Here is a 16,139-nt window from a genome sequence, read left to right on the forward strand (position 1 = left end):
GCATCAACATTTTTTCTCTCTTTTTTTAATTTTTTTTTTGACCCCCTTAAATTTTTGTAAATGCATGAATTTTACAAGTAATCTGACGTTTTTCTTTAAAAAATTTAGAAAAATAGAGGTTTACGAGCAAAAACTAAACCTCACGATCCTTTTTAGTAAAAAGAATAAGAATTTACCATTACGATACAAATTCCAGAAAAATAAAAAAGCCAATTACAATGCCAACTCCAAAAGACATCTGCCATTATACGTGTAGTGTGGAGAAGGTAGACATGAATTACTTCATCACAATGTAATTAATAATGGGGAATTAAAACTAAAATTATTCGTAGATTTGACTGTATACCAATTAAATTTAAAATACGCAATCACTATTAAACTTAAAATTAAATTTTTTATTATATTTAAAAGATTTGAGCAATTTATTTAAAATTATGATTTACATAAGACTGATGATTAGTAAACAACTTACTCTTCAAAAAAAAAAAAATTAACAATTTGTTAATTAAAAGTGGATATTATTGGATCAATTCAATTTTAAGTCAATAATCAATTGCTGAACCTATCCACTTGGATTTTAAGATTTCAAATCCAATTGAATTGCATTAATCAATTCAACAGAATTGGATTGTATGGGATTTAATATGTCAATTGATTAGTTTTAGAAAATTTCTACATCTAAGATCCCATTTGAAAAGTGTCAGTTTCCATAAAATTTAATTTCTTAGAAATTAATTTTTTAAAAATCAGTTTCCATTATTAATGTTGGATAAATATTGAGAATGTATATTGGAAATAAGGTTTAAGATGTTATAAAAATTTTATATTTTTCAAATGTAAGAATAAGATGAGAATAAATAAACACATTTATTCATTTTCCAAAAAAAAAAAATTGAAAATACCACCTATTTTATAGAATTTATTTTCCAATTGATTTTCTCTCATATTAGAAACTACTTTCTACTGAACCCCACATTTTCTTATCAAAATATACTATCCAAACATTAAAAAAAAAAAAAAAAGTTTTTTTTAAAGAATTTTAAATTTAATGACACGATCCAAACGGGGCCTAAAGTTAAACTAAACAGAGGGAGAATGTCGGTCCTGAAAAAATTGAGGTGAGCTATTCTTCCTTTTTTTTAAAAAAAGTAGGGGCTTATTTGGGTTTGGTTGGCGAGGATTTTTGGTGGGTGGCTGATGAATAGAAGAGTCAGATAGGTGTGAATTAAAAGTGTACGTTTTAGTCTCTGCCAACTGATTAGCGTGAAAATCTTTTTAAACCTGTAAAGACTGAAGTCTCTGTAAACCACTCACACCTTTGTGGACCAATGCACCCAGCAGACCCACTAGCCCATCAGATGCTTCAGTAAAAATTTATACTGCTTCTTATTTTATTTTTTTGCCAAAAGTTTTTTCCCCTGTTGTTCCACTGCCACATCACCACAGATTTACTTTAGTGACAGTGGGACGGTACTGTTATTACATACTAGTTTATTTCCAAGCAAGCACTAGTTACCGCAACTAACATTAATTATTTGCTTATTCCATCTCTCTTTCCTCTTTTTCAGGTTATTTTTGACCAGTAAGTAACCCTATCCTGTAAAAAGTGAAAACCAAAATATGATTAGCCACCTAAAGCAATGTTTCATGTACTTTTCCACTAGAACAATTTTCACAGTGCTGATCTCTGGTAAAGCAAAAAAGATAAAATAAAGTTGTGTGGAACAGTATATGGGTGCCCTAGTTCAGGAATTCTTCCGCTTATTAAAATGGTTGTCTTTGGTAGAACTTACATTCAGAATTGCTAGATCATTTTATTCTTCTCTCACGGTACAAAAACGTTGAAAAAGCAGTACATATTGTCGTTTGAGTAAACAACAAAATTTTTTAGATTTTTAGTTCTTGTGCTATTAAATTTTGGGTAAGCTCACACGTATATAGTCTTTATAACATGCAATACTTGGCTTTAAGCTCCAGATGGATAGAGACAACTCGTGAGGGACTTAAAACGACGGAGCTCTTGGCAACTTCCCAAGGCATTTACCTTCTACTCACTAGCATATATAATCATTTTTTTTAATTATTTTTTAAAAAAAAAACACCCATAAACCAAATTTGGGCATAGCTTTTGCCGATTATTTGTTTTGTCTTTTTTACATTTGCAAGGCCTACCAAATAGGGATATATGATTTTCACATAAACATAAAATAAAATTAAAAAGGAATAAAAAAAATTAATTCCAGCCTACTCCAACGAAGAAGAGAGAGCAAGAGAAAGTGGTACTTTTTATTGGGTGTCATTTTACCCATTATAATGGGTAGTTAAAAAAAAAAAAAAAAAAAATCGCGTTAAGTAATAACAAAAACCATTTTTACCTTTAGTTATGAAGACTACAATAAGAGGTGTGCTCTTTTTTACCAACTTGTTTTAGGTGAACTCAGAAGTGACAAACTAACCAGCAAAGCCTGGGGCTTTGGGTCCCTCAGTTATGATTACAAACAAAAAAGATTGGACAGAACCCAGAAGATTCATAAACAAAGTGTTAGCTTTAGAAAATAAATTCGTTTTAAATGAATTGGTTTTTGGCTGAAGTCATTCTCAGGACTATTTATGCAATAGAGAAGATCATCAACCAAGAAAGCCTAAGAAGGCATAGCTTGGATCCTTTCCTTGAAACACAAAATGATCCACTTTCAAACTGAATATTCAAACTAAAAACGAAATGAGACCAACAAGAACACCTTAACTCACACACACACACACACACACAAAAAAAAAAAAAAAAGTCACACCAGGTAAGTACAAATTTTTGGACTTTGATTCCGAAACCCAGTACCTAGTAATTAATTAGCTCAATCACCTGCAAAAGATAAACAAAATATGGACATTTAATGTCACAAATGGGTCATGAAGAAGAAGAAAATCGATGAACATTGATAAAGTTCAAAAACCATGATTACCGGTTCTGGAAGTGAAGATGGGGAATTCATGTGAAGACGAAGTTGGCATAGAGATTGAGAGCCTGGTTGTGGAAATAGACCCACTGTTTGATGATTTATCATCCAAGTCAAGCCATGAATCTTTGTCTTTTACTGGCCATTCATCGAAGAAGCGGTGCATGGTTCTATTTTGGGTTTCTTCTTTTCTCTCCATTTCTGTGTCGTTGCCGTTGAATACATAGGACGAGTAATTCTGCTGCTGCTGATAATGATGATCTTGTTTGTGGCGGCTTTGAAGCTGCAAGTAATTAGAATATTGCTCATTCTGTAAACCAGAGCAGTTTCTCTGTTTCGAAGAAGAACAACTCATTGTCAGTGGTGTTAGTTTCCACGACGATTGATCATCTAAAGATGAAGAAGAAGAACCACCAGAGAAGCGTCTCACATTTCCCGATGGTTCTTCTGAAAAGAATACATGCTCATGATCCACCTCCTCTTTCATCCCATAAGCGTACCTGTTTCTTCTTCCCAATAAACAAAACAAAAATAAATAAAGGACAAATTGATATTCAAAGAAAAGGAGAACAAAAAATGAGTGGTACATATATATATGTATGTATAACTTTTAAGAGAGCTTAATTTTTAAGATTAAAAACAAAAACCTGCTGTAATCTGCATTATGAGTCTGGGAATAAGATCCAGAATCCAAAAGAAGGGAAGTTGTACTGGTGTCATGATGCTGAGGTGACAAACCAAACCCAGGATGCCTTGAAGAAGAAGAAGATGATGACGACGAATGATTATAAAGAAAAGGGTGATCAATATGATGAGAGTTGTAAGAGGGAAGCGAAGAGAATGAAGAAATGGAAGAACGAGAGGTGGGCGTTAATGCTGCAGAGAGGTTTTTGGTGATTGATGAGATGTTGGTGGGTGTTAATGATGGATTTGATATCATTGAGTTGGTTGATGATGTTGATGTTGTTGTTTTCAGAACTTCCACAGGCTTTCTTGAACGGTTTTTGCCTCTGTGCATGTGCCTCTCACAGTATTTCGAATCTGGAAATGCCTCTTTTGAGCATCTCCATTTTTTCCCATCTGTTCTTCTGCACCTTCCAGGCTCTGGGTCTATCTTCCTTCCCATACCCATCTGGAAACAGTTCCACCCAACTGCACCCACAGGAACAACCCCTATAATCTCTTTTTCATCAGACCTTAAAACTAATGCCTAAATCAACTCCAAGTTTTTGCAAAACAAAATCATACATATACATATAGAATAGGGTAAGACAAAAGAGGGTCTAGTTAGCTTACTATGTTGAGGGTGGTGAGGAAAGAGCTTTGAAGGCATTGCAGAGTCCAAGTAGCTTCTTTTGATGCTGAAGAGAAGATCAGGTGGGATTGGGATGCCAGAGACCATGTATTTGAAGATTAGAGCTTGGTGTTCAAGTTCTTGCCACTGAGATGCAGTGAATGGAAACCTGTTCCTTCCACTCATCATTGAATAGAAAAAAAAAAAAAAGAAAAAAAGAAGAAGAGGAGGAAAAAAAAAAAAAAAAAGAAAAGAAGAAGAAAGCTTGAAAAGAGAAGTAAAGAAAGATGAAACCAAAACTAGTTTCAGAGCTTACACTGTGTAGTACTGAAAGAGAGACAGGTTCAGAGGAAAATAGAGAAGCAAGGGTGTTGTGTGATTAATTACTAGAGAGGGACTTTGGAGTAGAGTAGGTATATTTATTTCAGGGACCATTGAGCTGCAGAATCTTCTGTACATGGATAAAACTAATGGTTCTGATTATAGTGCTGCATGCCACCTCCTCGCTCTCTCTCTCTCTCTCTGTCTCTCTGCTCATATTATGACTGCACCTCTCTGTTGCTTCTGCTTCTGCAGCTAAGCTGCCTCTGTGGCAGCTCTTGTCTCTGACATCTCTACGGAAACCCATAAACTAAAGGAGAGACTTAACTTTAAAGGAAATAATAATTGAAAAGAAGGAAGAGAAAATCGTATATATAATAATATTATATATGAGACTGTCTACAAGAGTTGGTGTCTGAAGCCAATGCTGGTCTGATGAGATTGTACGGTTTGGGCTTTTACTGCTACTAACTCTTTTACTTTTTCTGTTCCTTTACCTCAGAACCCAGTACCCCCACTTATATTTTGACCTTTTTCAATTTGGGAAATTTAGAAAATGAGTGATTCAGAGTTGGAGCTCTTTTAGGTTCTGATAAAACTGTAACCCTTCTAACTTTTTTAATTTTTTTACTCTCTTTCATTTATTATCAAACATCCTTTTGTTTTTGTTTTTGTTTTCAAATGCTCAGATTTACAGAAGGGTTATTTGTTGGTTTGTTGGTTTTGCTTGCCTTTTTTCTGAACAAACTACTTTGCATGTAAACCATTTTTAAAGAGTGACTGAACCCTTTGATTTAACCTTTTATGATTATGGTCATCACTCAACCAGAGGATTAAGCATATAAAAAAATCTGAAAGACTGACCCATTCAACTCTTTTGTTTCCGTGTAACTGGTCGTGCTGTATTTTTGATAGATCATAGAATTAACCCACATAAAAGATTCCATCTTCTGGGTTTTCAGAAAAAAGAAAAAGAAAAACTTTAGTTTAGAATCAGATTATGAAAATCAACATCAAGCCACAAATCCCTTCAACTGGATTTGAATAAAAGCAAGAAATCTTAGAGAAACAATCTTCTTTCGAAAAAACAAAAAAGCAGTAGCCTTTTTTCTGCATGTGTGGTCAAAGCTCATAGAGGATGATGAGTGGCTTTGAGATGGGCTTTGAGTTCAGACAGACAACAGGTAAAAAAAAAAAAAGGGCATTTGAGTCAAAATGAAAAGGAGAGTTGTTTGGTTGCATTAAATTCCCGGAGACTATTCTTGTATTGTAAACTTGGCTGATGTAGAGACTACAGAGTAGTGCACTCTGTGGCACTGTTCCTATTCCCTGGCAGGTCCCCAAACGCAGCAAACCACCTTTTTTTGGTACTAAGACCCCACTCCTCCCCAAAACCTCTCTCCCCAGGTGCATTTTACTGTATAAATTCCCTTTTCAAATTTCCTCTTAAGCCTTGGTGGCCTCACTGTCCCTACATTATTATTTCACTTACACTTCACTTCTAACAATTAATACTTCTTCTTTCGCTCATTTTATAATCCCACTTCCCTTGCTTTAATCTTTATTATTATTTTTCCTAACCAGAAGGCAAAATTCGCCAAACCATGACTCAGCATGGTAGAACTCGAAGGAGTAAAGTTTTCTTTCCTTTTTCTTTCTTTTATTTTCTAAGTCCATTTTCAACATTTCAGAGAACTTAAAAGCAAAGTCAATTCACTGACTCTCACGTCCTATCTTTACAAAAACGCAAAACATTTTCAAGATAACGGATGGTCCAGAGAGCAGAGTTATGCAAGTAACAAGGTTTAGAGGTGATTCTAAAGAGTTACCCCACTTTTAAACCCAAATCCACTTTTATTTTTTTTTCCCTCTTTTAAACCAAGGAATCCAAGCCCATAGCAGTACACTTTCTTAAGAAATTCTTATAGTTATAGCTTCACTAGAAGGGTTTGATGCCGAAACCTAAAGTTTCAGAGTTGAATCAACCAGATTTTAGACTAACAAATGATTGGCTTTTTACAAATCTCAGATTCTCTATGCTAAAAGAAGAATAGAAATTTGCGACTGAAAAATTAGTCTCAGTTCAAATGGAATAAAGTTTTCACCTTTTTTTTTTTTTATCTTTTCCCAAAGTGCTAATCCTGTCCGCATGTTTTGGAATATGGATTTTGAGATGTAGAATGTTACAAAAATGGCTAGCCTCTTCAATATATAATGAAAACAAACCGTATGTACAAGTTAAGAGTGATAATACAAAGGGCAGCAACATTACGAGCAAGGGAAAATTTCAACATACAAAGTCATATAATTTAATACATTATGCATCACTGAACTTACGTTCAAGTTACAATATGAGGGCACAGACTATATGCTAAAATCTTTAATTGGCTCTATACTCATTCCTTCTGAAAGAAAGATAGAACAAGATCTGTATGTACGGAAAAGAGTTGTGTGTCCAGAAAAAGCTGCATTACAATTGGACAAACATTAAGCCAAAAGAAAAAACTAATTATCAGTATGTCTTCCAGGTAATATTTCCACAACTTAAACAGTAACAACAAGAAAACAGATATGAATCGAGAAAATCTATCAAAATAGTCACTTGCACAGAATAACAAGGTTTAAAAAAAAAGGGATTCACCAAAAACAAAAGGTCAAAACGGGGGTAAATAGCAAGCTTATTGTCTCAACAATTTAAAGGAACCTCATAGGTCTTTGATCAAAACATCCTAAACACATGCCAACAAGAATACAGAAACAAACACCTGGGTCTTTGAATGACAATGGTCCTAAGTTAAGAATATGGCACTGGGATGTCTCTCCCAGTGCCTAGGTTCATTCTATTTTCTTAACAATATATCACCAATACGAGAAGTGTGTCAAATTTAAATTAGAGAAATACAAAATTATGTGGGCAAAACACACCTTCATAAATGGTCGATCGCGACTAGGGAATGAATCAATGAAACTCTCCTTTAAAAGCAAGGATACCTGTACATTCGAGAAAAAGTAAGCTTGGACTCTACAGAAGCCTCAGGAGCCACCAATGGGAGACATACTAACCTTATCATCATTGGACTGTACATTTGTAATTGTATGTGAACGGAGGTTAGAGCAAAGAGAATCCAAGTAACTTCTTAACACTGTTAGGAAACCCTTGGCAGCTTCAATCTAGATGGAACAACGAAGTTTGTGAATACAACACTGGAGTTCTTTTAAGAGAAATAAAGAGAGAAAAACAGAGGAGAGAAATGCATACGTTGTTCCTAACAAAACTCTAGAAAATGACTTTTACAGAATAATCGAACAAGAAAAGCAACATTGTATATACACAAAGGAGACAAGCGCACCTGTACATCAGTGCATTCATATACAGGCCTTTTCTTCCCCAAATAACTTTCTCCCACAAGTTTTGCATGATATGGACTTAAGGATGAAAATAATTCCTTCTGTTGTGGCAGTTGAGGTATAGTAGGTGCCTTCACCTATTATATCATCCAATTGGGAAAAAAAAAGGGTCAGATATAAGGAGGCTAGAAGGGTTTTACACAAGTCTTAATGAATGTCGTTCATCAAGGAAATGTAATAGATTTAATTGAAACCATTTCTTAACAGGTGATTAATGTTATTAACCATATATTGAAAGCTTAAATAAACCTATGAGCACATTCAGTAAACAGATAGTCCATTAGATCTGAATATTGTAGCATTAGATAACAACTGAAACATAGTACTTACCTGGTTCTTGTTGGCATCAACTAGAATTACATTGGATAACTTTGACTGTACTTCATTGGTTTTGTTCTTTACGCCAACCTATTGAGAAGAATTGATTGTCAGTACCTAATCAGACATCCGAATAAAAATCCAAACCCAAAGAAAGAATGAATATGACGAGTAGCATAACAAACTATACTAGAGCATAAATAATAGAAAACGTATTAAAAAACTAACAATGTAGGGAACAGGTGCATCCAAAAAGTCCAGCATGTCATTTGGTAAAACCTGAAAAGATGAATGAGAAACAACAGTTAAAGAGCAAGAGTAATGTACTCATTTATTTTACATAGAAACTTCTTGCTAGAGAAAACCATACCGGCATAAGTAGACTTTGCCACTGATATGGACGGATTAGAGGGATAACTGACAATACTAGAGCAGATAAAGTACCCTGCATATCAAAGTAATTTTAATGATAAAAGTAGTTAGTACTTCTTCATGAAGGGAAACAAATAAATTAAAATGAATAAATAAATAAATAAAAATGATTCGCATAAAATTATTGAAATTTTTTTGCTATTAAGTGCAAGTAACTCCCAAATCTAGCTTTAAATTTTGAAAAATTAGCAACATGATCTAGTTATTACTAAACATAATATGATCTACTAATAACTCCAAGACTAGCAGCATGTCACTCTTGCCTATTGCATGAGCCCAAGGACTTATGTGCCAGAATATATCAAGAGGCACCATGATTTTGATTGGAGCCATCCAAAGCTAGCTTAACATTTTTTAAGTACTCAAAACTCACATCAAGATAGCAAAACACTCAACTCCAAGGGTGGTGGAAGAATAGCTTCACTTCAAATACACACTAAGCAACGTTTAAACAATTGAACACATTCTTCTGAAATATGTGAGAGCAAAAGAAAATCCAAGGAGACCAATAACCATTATAAACTCGATATGAAAAATGACTCATACCAAATTGGAACAGATCACCACAATCTGCTTCTCCAACAGGGCTCCTGCAAACAATGTCAATACCTGCAAAGTGAGAGAGAATCAATAATCCAGTTCAGTCACCAAGTAGGCCTCTCAGACAACAAAACTATTTATTCTCGGAACTAAAAACAGAAGTAGCCTGATTAAACATTTGTTTTGCTATTGCCACAGTACAGTAGATGACTGAAGACTAAAGAGGAGTCTTTCATCCTTTAAATATCCAACTCCCCCTTCACACTTAGTAGACATATAATTTAGTAGACATACAATGTGCAGGATGAATATTCCCGCCGGTTCACATTCACAGATGCTACATATACAAGCATACACACTGAAAATAATCAAATCTCATAGAGTCATCCTGATCCTTAACAACAACTCAATTGGGTAACACTGGCCTATGAAAAGGAAAAATATATTGGCAAAGTGGAACGTAGATAAATGCACAATATAAAGATTCATATAATTAATCAAAACAGCAAAGAGCTGATTTCAAAGTTGGGCCAGTAACTTACATATTCAAGTCGCAAGGAGCCACATATGCATGCAATAGCCCATATTGATAATGCACTTGCTTCCTCTTCTGCCAAAAGTGCACTGTGTGCCTGACAAAACCAACAAACTTTATGAGATTTTGAATGAGCAACAAACTCTAAAATGAGCAATAAAAAGTGCAAAAAAGTATCAGATAACAAAGGAAAAAATTGGGCCAAATGCACCACAAACATAAAATTGGAGTAAGGTATAACCATAATCTACCTCAGCATATTCCAAACTTGAATTGCATGACCTCAAATCAATAGTTGAACCAGCAACATGAATAAAAGTTTTTTCTGGTCTATGATATTCCAAGGGATGCAGGTGCTCCAGAGGATGAAATCTGAGTGTTGACCCCCTTGTAGGGCAACATAACCGGTAATACTCGCATATAATCTGTAATGACCCATGGTTATTTGCCTGTAAAATCAGGAGAAAAGGAATATCAACTGTCAAGAGACAATATAAGTCACAAACTACCGTTTCAAAGAGCTTCAAAAAAACAAAAAAAAATCCACAGTCGAAAACAAAAAACCATTCTTAACCTTGGCCCATTCAAGAATATCAATAAGGTCACTGGATTCATCTTGGCCAGAGAAAGATGCCTCTTCCGTTTCAGTATCATCAACGTCACTCCGAAAATTCCTGTCCTCACTAGGAGAACCCTGAAAACTGTATAAAACATCATTTTAGATTCTTGGTTACAACAACATAGAGTCACCCAGGTTTTACCTAGAAGGATTTACCTGGAAGAAGATTCAGAGCTTTCGTACTGATAATGGCGAAGGAGTGGAAGAACAGCATTTGGAAATCGTCTTTCCAGTGCTTGCTTGTTCGTTACAAACTCATCCACATAGACATCACAGTTTTCAGCATTTGCAGTACCAGATTCTCTTCTGGCCGTTACAATCTGAGTTTCATTTTTATGGTCAGCTGGAAGAATATCATCACTATTTATGCCTTTCTTCACTAAGTGTGTATCCCCGTCAAGCAATTGATGCTCTAAGTGACTTCCATCATCTGTAACTCTTCCATGTGTAGAATCTCCCAGTTGGGAAAACTCCTCTGTACCATTAACCATGTCCTCCGCAGCTCTATCATCACTATCTGAAGTTTCTTCTGTATTTTCTTCCGAACTTTCTTCTTTCATATAATCCTCTGGGGATTCTAAATCTAAAAGATTGATACCTTTTGTTAATCTTTCTAGCCTTTCTTCTGTGAATATGCTGAAGAAAAGTAGCAAAAATGTCAAATAAAAAAAATACATCAAAAAGAGAAACATAAATCGTATTGTTTGAATATAATAAAGAATATGTTTGGCCAAACACTAAATGAAGCTGAATCTTCTAAATCAAAGCAAGCATTTCTATCCCTAGCCAGCCTTTATATAATGCTTCTTCAAAAGTATTGAACAAAATATAGAGACAAACCTGTTCAATACACCAAAATGCAACTCAAAGAAAGGTAGCCTTGAGAGAATACAATAACATCTGCGAGTGGTTAGTATATGGCGGCTCAGAGATGGATAGGAAGGTTGTTTATCTGAAATTATGGAAAGCAATCCGGAAGGTTTTTGTACTAGTTCTTCGACTAACACACAGCATCCATATAACGTTGAATCATCAGCAACCTACAAAGCCAATATTGCATTAGAATGGGTCCTCACAGGAAAGAAAACAGAGAATCCTAAAGATCAAGCTAAAAGATTGTATCCATACAGGAAAGAAAACAGAGAATCCTAAAGATCAAGCTAAAAGATTGTATCCATGCAGTCATGCAAACAAAGCAAAAACCTTTAAAGGACATGGGGTCTGCAGCTCAAACAGCAGATAACACTTTCGAAAAAAGTCTTACTATAAAACAGGAGGATGTAAATACATATGCAAGAGTATAGAAAGAATATGAGACAGCATTTTGTATATTACCTGCAACCGGAACACAAAGGACAGATCGCTTTGTTTAAGGTGCTCCTGCATTATTTTATCACCAATGAAATAAGTATCTGACAAGTAATACCTCAACCCAGTAAATTCATAGCTATGTTATACACAAAGTAAACATGGTGGCTGGTTGGTAGATCTGTATAAGATGACTGGTTTGCTCAAAATGGTAAATGTCAGCAATCCCAAGTAGTCTAAGGTCATCAAGTTAATAAAAGGTAATCTATCTGGTCATCAGGACAAAACAAACCAAACATGGTCATTTGTACCAGGACCTTATAACCGTATGAAGACAAAAACTTGGAAAACATAAATAATTACAATGGGTATGAACATGTGGGGAGGGAACTTGAAAAGAATTTTCAAACTGATAATAGGAGGTCTCTGTAGCATAATACCTGCCCGAGAAGTATCTCATTTAACTCACTCATGGAAGGAGATCTCTCAACAGCATGAACCTGAAATTAAATTCACAAATCATAGGACATGTCATAAGAAACAAACCAATAATAGAAAAAGATATAAGGAAAAAGACCCGTCAAGTAAAGACCCAACCTCTAGACCTCCAGGGAAGCAAAATGAAAGAAGATCCTTGTATTTAAGAGGCAGCTGCTTTTCCGGAGGGTAAACAAATAACACCTGGAAGTAAAAACAAATATACTCATATCCAATTACTCGAAACACTTTCTCAAACCAAAATGCAAACAAAGAGCGCATTTTAGCATCAAATATCCCAACCTGAGGTTCAATATTGGCTTCTACACGTGTTTGGTAACTAATGGCACTTCTCAATTTTCCAGAACCTTCAGATTTTCTTGCAATATATTGCCTTTCCAGTGCCTGAATGTCACAATTAGGGTGAAGCCCAACAACTACCATGCTCTCAAAAAGTCTTGTTGGCTCCTTTAAAGACCTATGATCCTGCACATTTATATAATAAAAATAAACACTATAACTAGAACTTTGCCAACTCTAATTTTATAAGGCACCGTACTATGAGATCTGAAAAATGAACAAATGAAAAAATGAAAAAAGGAACTGCCTAAGCATTCACAAAAACCACTTTCAAGCCATGATCCAAAAACAATGCACAGTTTTTTTCATTCTCAGATGAATAACTCAAGAATAAAGTAGTCGACTTTAAACAAAAAAGCATACCAAGTACTGCAACTGAAAGTTAGCCCATTGACGCTTCTGGCTAGTCAGAACTTCTGGGTTGTAAGTTCCTGACTTTACTTGAGGAGGCTGTGAGAAGCCTTTCAGGATTCTGGCAACTTGGCGCTGTATCTTTTGGAGTTGGCTTCCACCATTTTCATCTTTTGATGAAAATACCACAGATGGCCTAGGAGAATGAGCCGCAGTGGCAGCAGCAGCTGCAGCAGCGACAGCTTTGGCCACATCTTCTGTTGTTTGCATAAAAAATGAAGCACCCCAACTAGGACTACCTGATTCTTCGCTCTTAGTCATTCTAAGTCTTGCTCCTGTCAAAAAATAAAAAATAAAAAATGAAAAACAGAAAAATTTTGTTCTGAACAATCTAATAATCGTCCCCGTTAGATTTTAATTTTTAAGAAGTAACTAAGACATCAGTATCTGCAAACCCCAATAACTATTAATTCCTTATCACCCAGAAAATCTCCCGATTATACCCAAAAATAAAAACTCAGTAATCGATTGTGTTCAGCTCAAACATTCTTCAAGACGGAAACTTTCAAACAATCATTTGTCAAGCTACAAATAAAAAATTTAATAAAATAGCAAACTTTAATCTCTAATTATCTCATCCCAACCGCTTCCCAAGCATTTCTTTCATATCTAACCTCGTACAGAGTTTCCCTACTTCCTCTGCATACAGCGACACAGACATGACATAAGCTTTAAGCTTGCGTGTATATACACAGTATCAAAGACATTCTTCCTATGGTGGTTTTGATCTTACCTATTAATCAAACCCAAGATGAAATTTTGCTCGAAAAGCAAATAAGATTCGATATTATTTTTGGTTCTTAAAATCGATCCGTTTAACTTTGTTCTGTACAGCTATTTTCAGTTACATAAGCTCAGCAACCCCTCAACGCCGCCCCACCTCCTTAAAAATAAAAAAATTGAAAAAATAAAAACAACAAATTTCTATGTCATCTACTAAGCACGAATTTTACAACTGAATCTCTAGAAAGATTTTTAGCACACCAATCAACAAGAAAAAAAAAAATTAAAATCTATGGTATTAAAAAAAATAAGATCACAAATATATATATATATATATATATAATATTAAGTAAAGGGGAAGATTATAATTCAAAGGGATAAAGAAAAAGAGAAAAAAATTTCCATAGTCGGGTTAAAAAAAGCAGCTGAAAGACGAAGAAATTGGATGCAACACAAAAATAACAGCTACACCCATATAGAACTAACGAAATGAACTCACCTCTGAACAACCTTAAACTTGAAGAGACAGAGAGAGAAAGAGAATTTTAGAGAGACAAAGCTAAACAGAGAAAGAGAGAGCTCAGGCGGCCATAACAAAGCTTTTTTTCTTCTTCTGCTGGACGAGTTTCTCAAAGGTAAAAAGAAACGCAACGGAAGTGAAGGAAAGAGAGGAAGTTTACTATTAAATTAAATTAAATTAAATTAATTAGCTTTTTAATTAATTTAATTCTAATAGATAGTTTTATATTTTTAATAATTTTTTTATTAAAAAATAAATAAATAAGAAAATAGGAAGCCTCGTGCGTGTCGAAACAAGAAAATATAAGGAAAGAGCTGCAAAATTGCAAACAGAAAGGGACGGTCAGTTGAGCTTCCCTTCCTTCCAGTTCAGGTCTCTCTCTCCCTGTATTATTATCACGTGCGTCCGTTTTCGCGCGTGTGAGAGATCGTGTTTGGTAACAAGGCATCCAATGCTCCTCATTCTTTTTTTTTTTTTCCCTTTTAATATACATACTTATATAGATTTGTAATTTAATCTACGTTTTCAGATTTATTTTGTACTTTTCTCAGTGTAATTTGTTAGTTCGCGGCGTTTTGTTTCTGATATACACGGCGCGCTAAGCGCCGTTCAGGAGAGATTTTAGAATAGGAAAATCTGCACCATATATTGGGTGTATACAGAAACCTGGCCACAGCAAACATATCAATGACTCCTATTTTGCCACGTGGAGAAACAGGATGCGTTAATGAAGGGGAAGAGTCATTGGTCAAATCCATTTTTCTTTCTTTCTTGTTTTTTTTCTGAAAAAAATAAAAAAAATGAGCGTTAGGATATGAAGCATGATGGGGGTGACAAAAAGCATCCCCTTTCAAGGAGTGTTGTTTGTAATAAAAAGGGACCACATGTAACTTTAATAAAATAGGTAAGGTCTATCCCATCCCATCCCATGACCAACATGACACCATCATTGTTGTACACAAGGACCCTTGTAGGGATAGCTTTTCCCCTTTGCAGACCCATTCTTATTATTATTAAAATTAAAATAATGATGTTTTGTTCTTTCTTTTTCCTATTTGCATAAATAATAATTAGCTCTCTCTATTATTACCTCATGTTATTCCAATCCCATGAAACAATTTTGTTTTTCAGCCTTGTATTGTGACCAAAAATCTGCCATTTTCTTTGGGTGTGACGGGGCATGGTGGGCGGATTAGGCAAAGTTAGATTACCATCATTATTATTATCGTGACTTGGAACAGTAAATATAAATGTTGTCAATTTAATTTCTTAATTCGTTATTTTATTTATATGTATTTATTAATAATTAAAATCTATGAGTTTGACGTCGTTTAATAATAATAATAATAATAAAACTTGATAACCAGCGTAGTTTTATACCCATCATACCCTTTTGTCCCTTCAATATGAATGCCATCTCCAAAAAGCAGTTAAGTTTGTAATATAACTAGAAGTTTATACAAAATATTAAATTTTTAATCCCATCCTGATGGATCTAGTTGCAGTATCTATTTAATAAAAAAAAGCAAAAAAAAAAGTGATGAATTTGACCAAGTTATACTTCTGAGATAAAAACAGTAACATCTAGAGCTCTTCAAAGCTGTTGACTTTGCTGTCACATGACCAGTCTTCAACTGTTGGATGTGGAATGTGGGTGGTGGTGGGGGGGGGGGGGGGGTACTTGGGTAAATAAATCAAATCCAATCCCTTGGCTTTGTATGATGATGATGACGATAAGGATATTACCGGAATCTCATGACTAAATAATATTTATTTATATTGAATAAATACAATTTAAAAAGAAAATCCCAACTTTACCTGTTGCTTGTACACTCCACGTTTTGGTGAACATTCAGACCCCCCATACACCCCGTTGTTCTAAAGAAGTGGAAGTTAGGCGGCTGATGGGCAGGAATGTC

The 16,139-nt window shown here is 34.8% G+C and overlaps 2 protein-coding genes across 10 annotated transcripts; both read right to left on the bottom strand.

Moving 5' to 3' along the window:
- Nucleotides 1-2,542: 2,542 nt before the first annotated feature.
- On the bottom strand, nt 2,543-5,913 carry LOC107424086 (growth-regulating factor 5). Of its 8 annotated transcripts, none has more exons than XM_025076419.3 (6): nt 4,565-5,913; nt 4,251-4,417; nt 3,602-4,127; nt 3,385-3,463; nt 2,961-3,285; nt 2,543-2,860 (listed from the first exon to the last, which is right to left on the bottom strand). In XM_025076419.3, exons 1-6 carry the CDS (start codon nt 4,705-4,707, stop codon nt 2,853-2,855), a joined length of 1,248 nt encoding a protein of 415 aa, XP_024932187.3. In that variant the 5' UTR covers nt 4,708-5,913; the 3' UTR covers nt 2,543-2,852. The 8 variants fall into 8 exon arrangements, with proteins under 8 accessions (XP_024932187.3, XP_048334760.2, XP_024932188.3 ...); XM_048478803.2 differs by having other exon boundaries at nt 3,385-3,454; nt 4,565-5,912; XM_025076420.3 differs by having other exon boundaries at nt 3,385-3,460; nt 4,565-5,908.
- An 837-nt stretch (nt 5,914-6,750) lies between these two features.
- On the bottom strand, nt 6,751-14,650 carry LOC107424124 (uncharacterized). 2 transcript variants are annotated; one of them, XM_048478802.2, is made up of 20 exons: nt 14,200-14,650; nt 13,711-13,860; nt 12,930-13,252; nt 12,510-12,692; nt 12,327-12,410; nt 12,170-12,229; nt 11,757-11,801; nt 11,262-11,461; nt 10,578-11,057; nt 10,377-10,503; nt 10,054-10,251; nt 9,810-9,899; nt 9,274-9,336; nt 8,666-8,740; nt 8,524-8,574; nt 8,308-8,385; nt 7,920-8,054; nt 7,633-7,740; nt 7,495-7,560; nt 6,751-7,034 (listed from the first exon to the last, which is right to left on the bottom strand). In XM_048478802.2, exons 3-20 carry the CDS (start codon nt 13,236-13,238, stop codon nt 6,966-6,968), a joined length of 2,421 nt encoding a protein of 806 aa, XP_048334759.2. In that variant the 5' UTR covers nt 13,239-13,252; nt 13,711-13,860; nt 14,200-14,650; the 3' UTR covers nt 6,751-6,965. The 2 variants fall into 2 exon arrangements, with proteins under 2 accessions (XP_048334759.2, XP_048334758.2); XM_048478801.2 differs by lacking the exon at nt 13,711-13,860 and having other exon boundaries at nt 14,200-14,649.
- Nucleotides 14,651-16,139: the final 1,489 nt, after the last annotated feature.

Source organism: Ziziphus jujuba, chromosome 7 (assembly GCF_031755915.1).
Source record: "Ziziphus jujuba cultivar Dongzao chromosome 7, ASM3175591v1".
Taxonomy (NCBI): Eukaryota; Viridiplantae; Streptophyta; class Magnoliopsida; order Rosales; family Rhamnaceae; genus Ziziphus; species Ziziphus jujuba.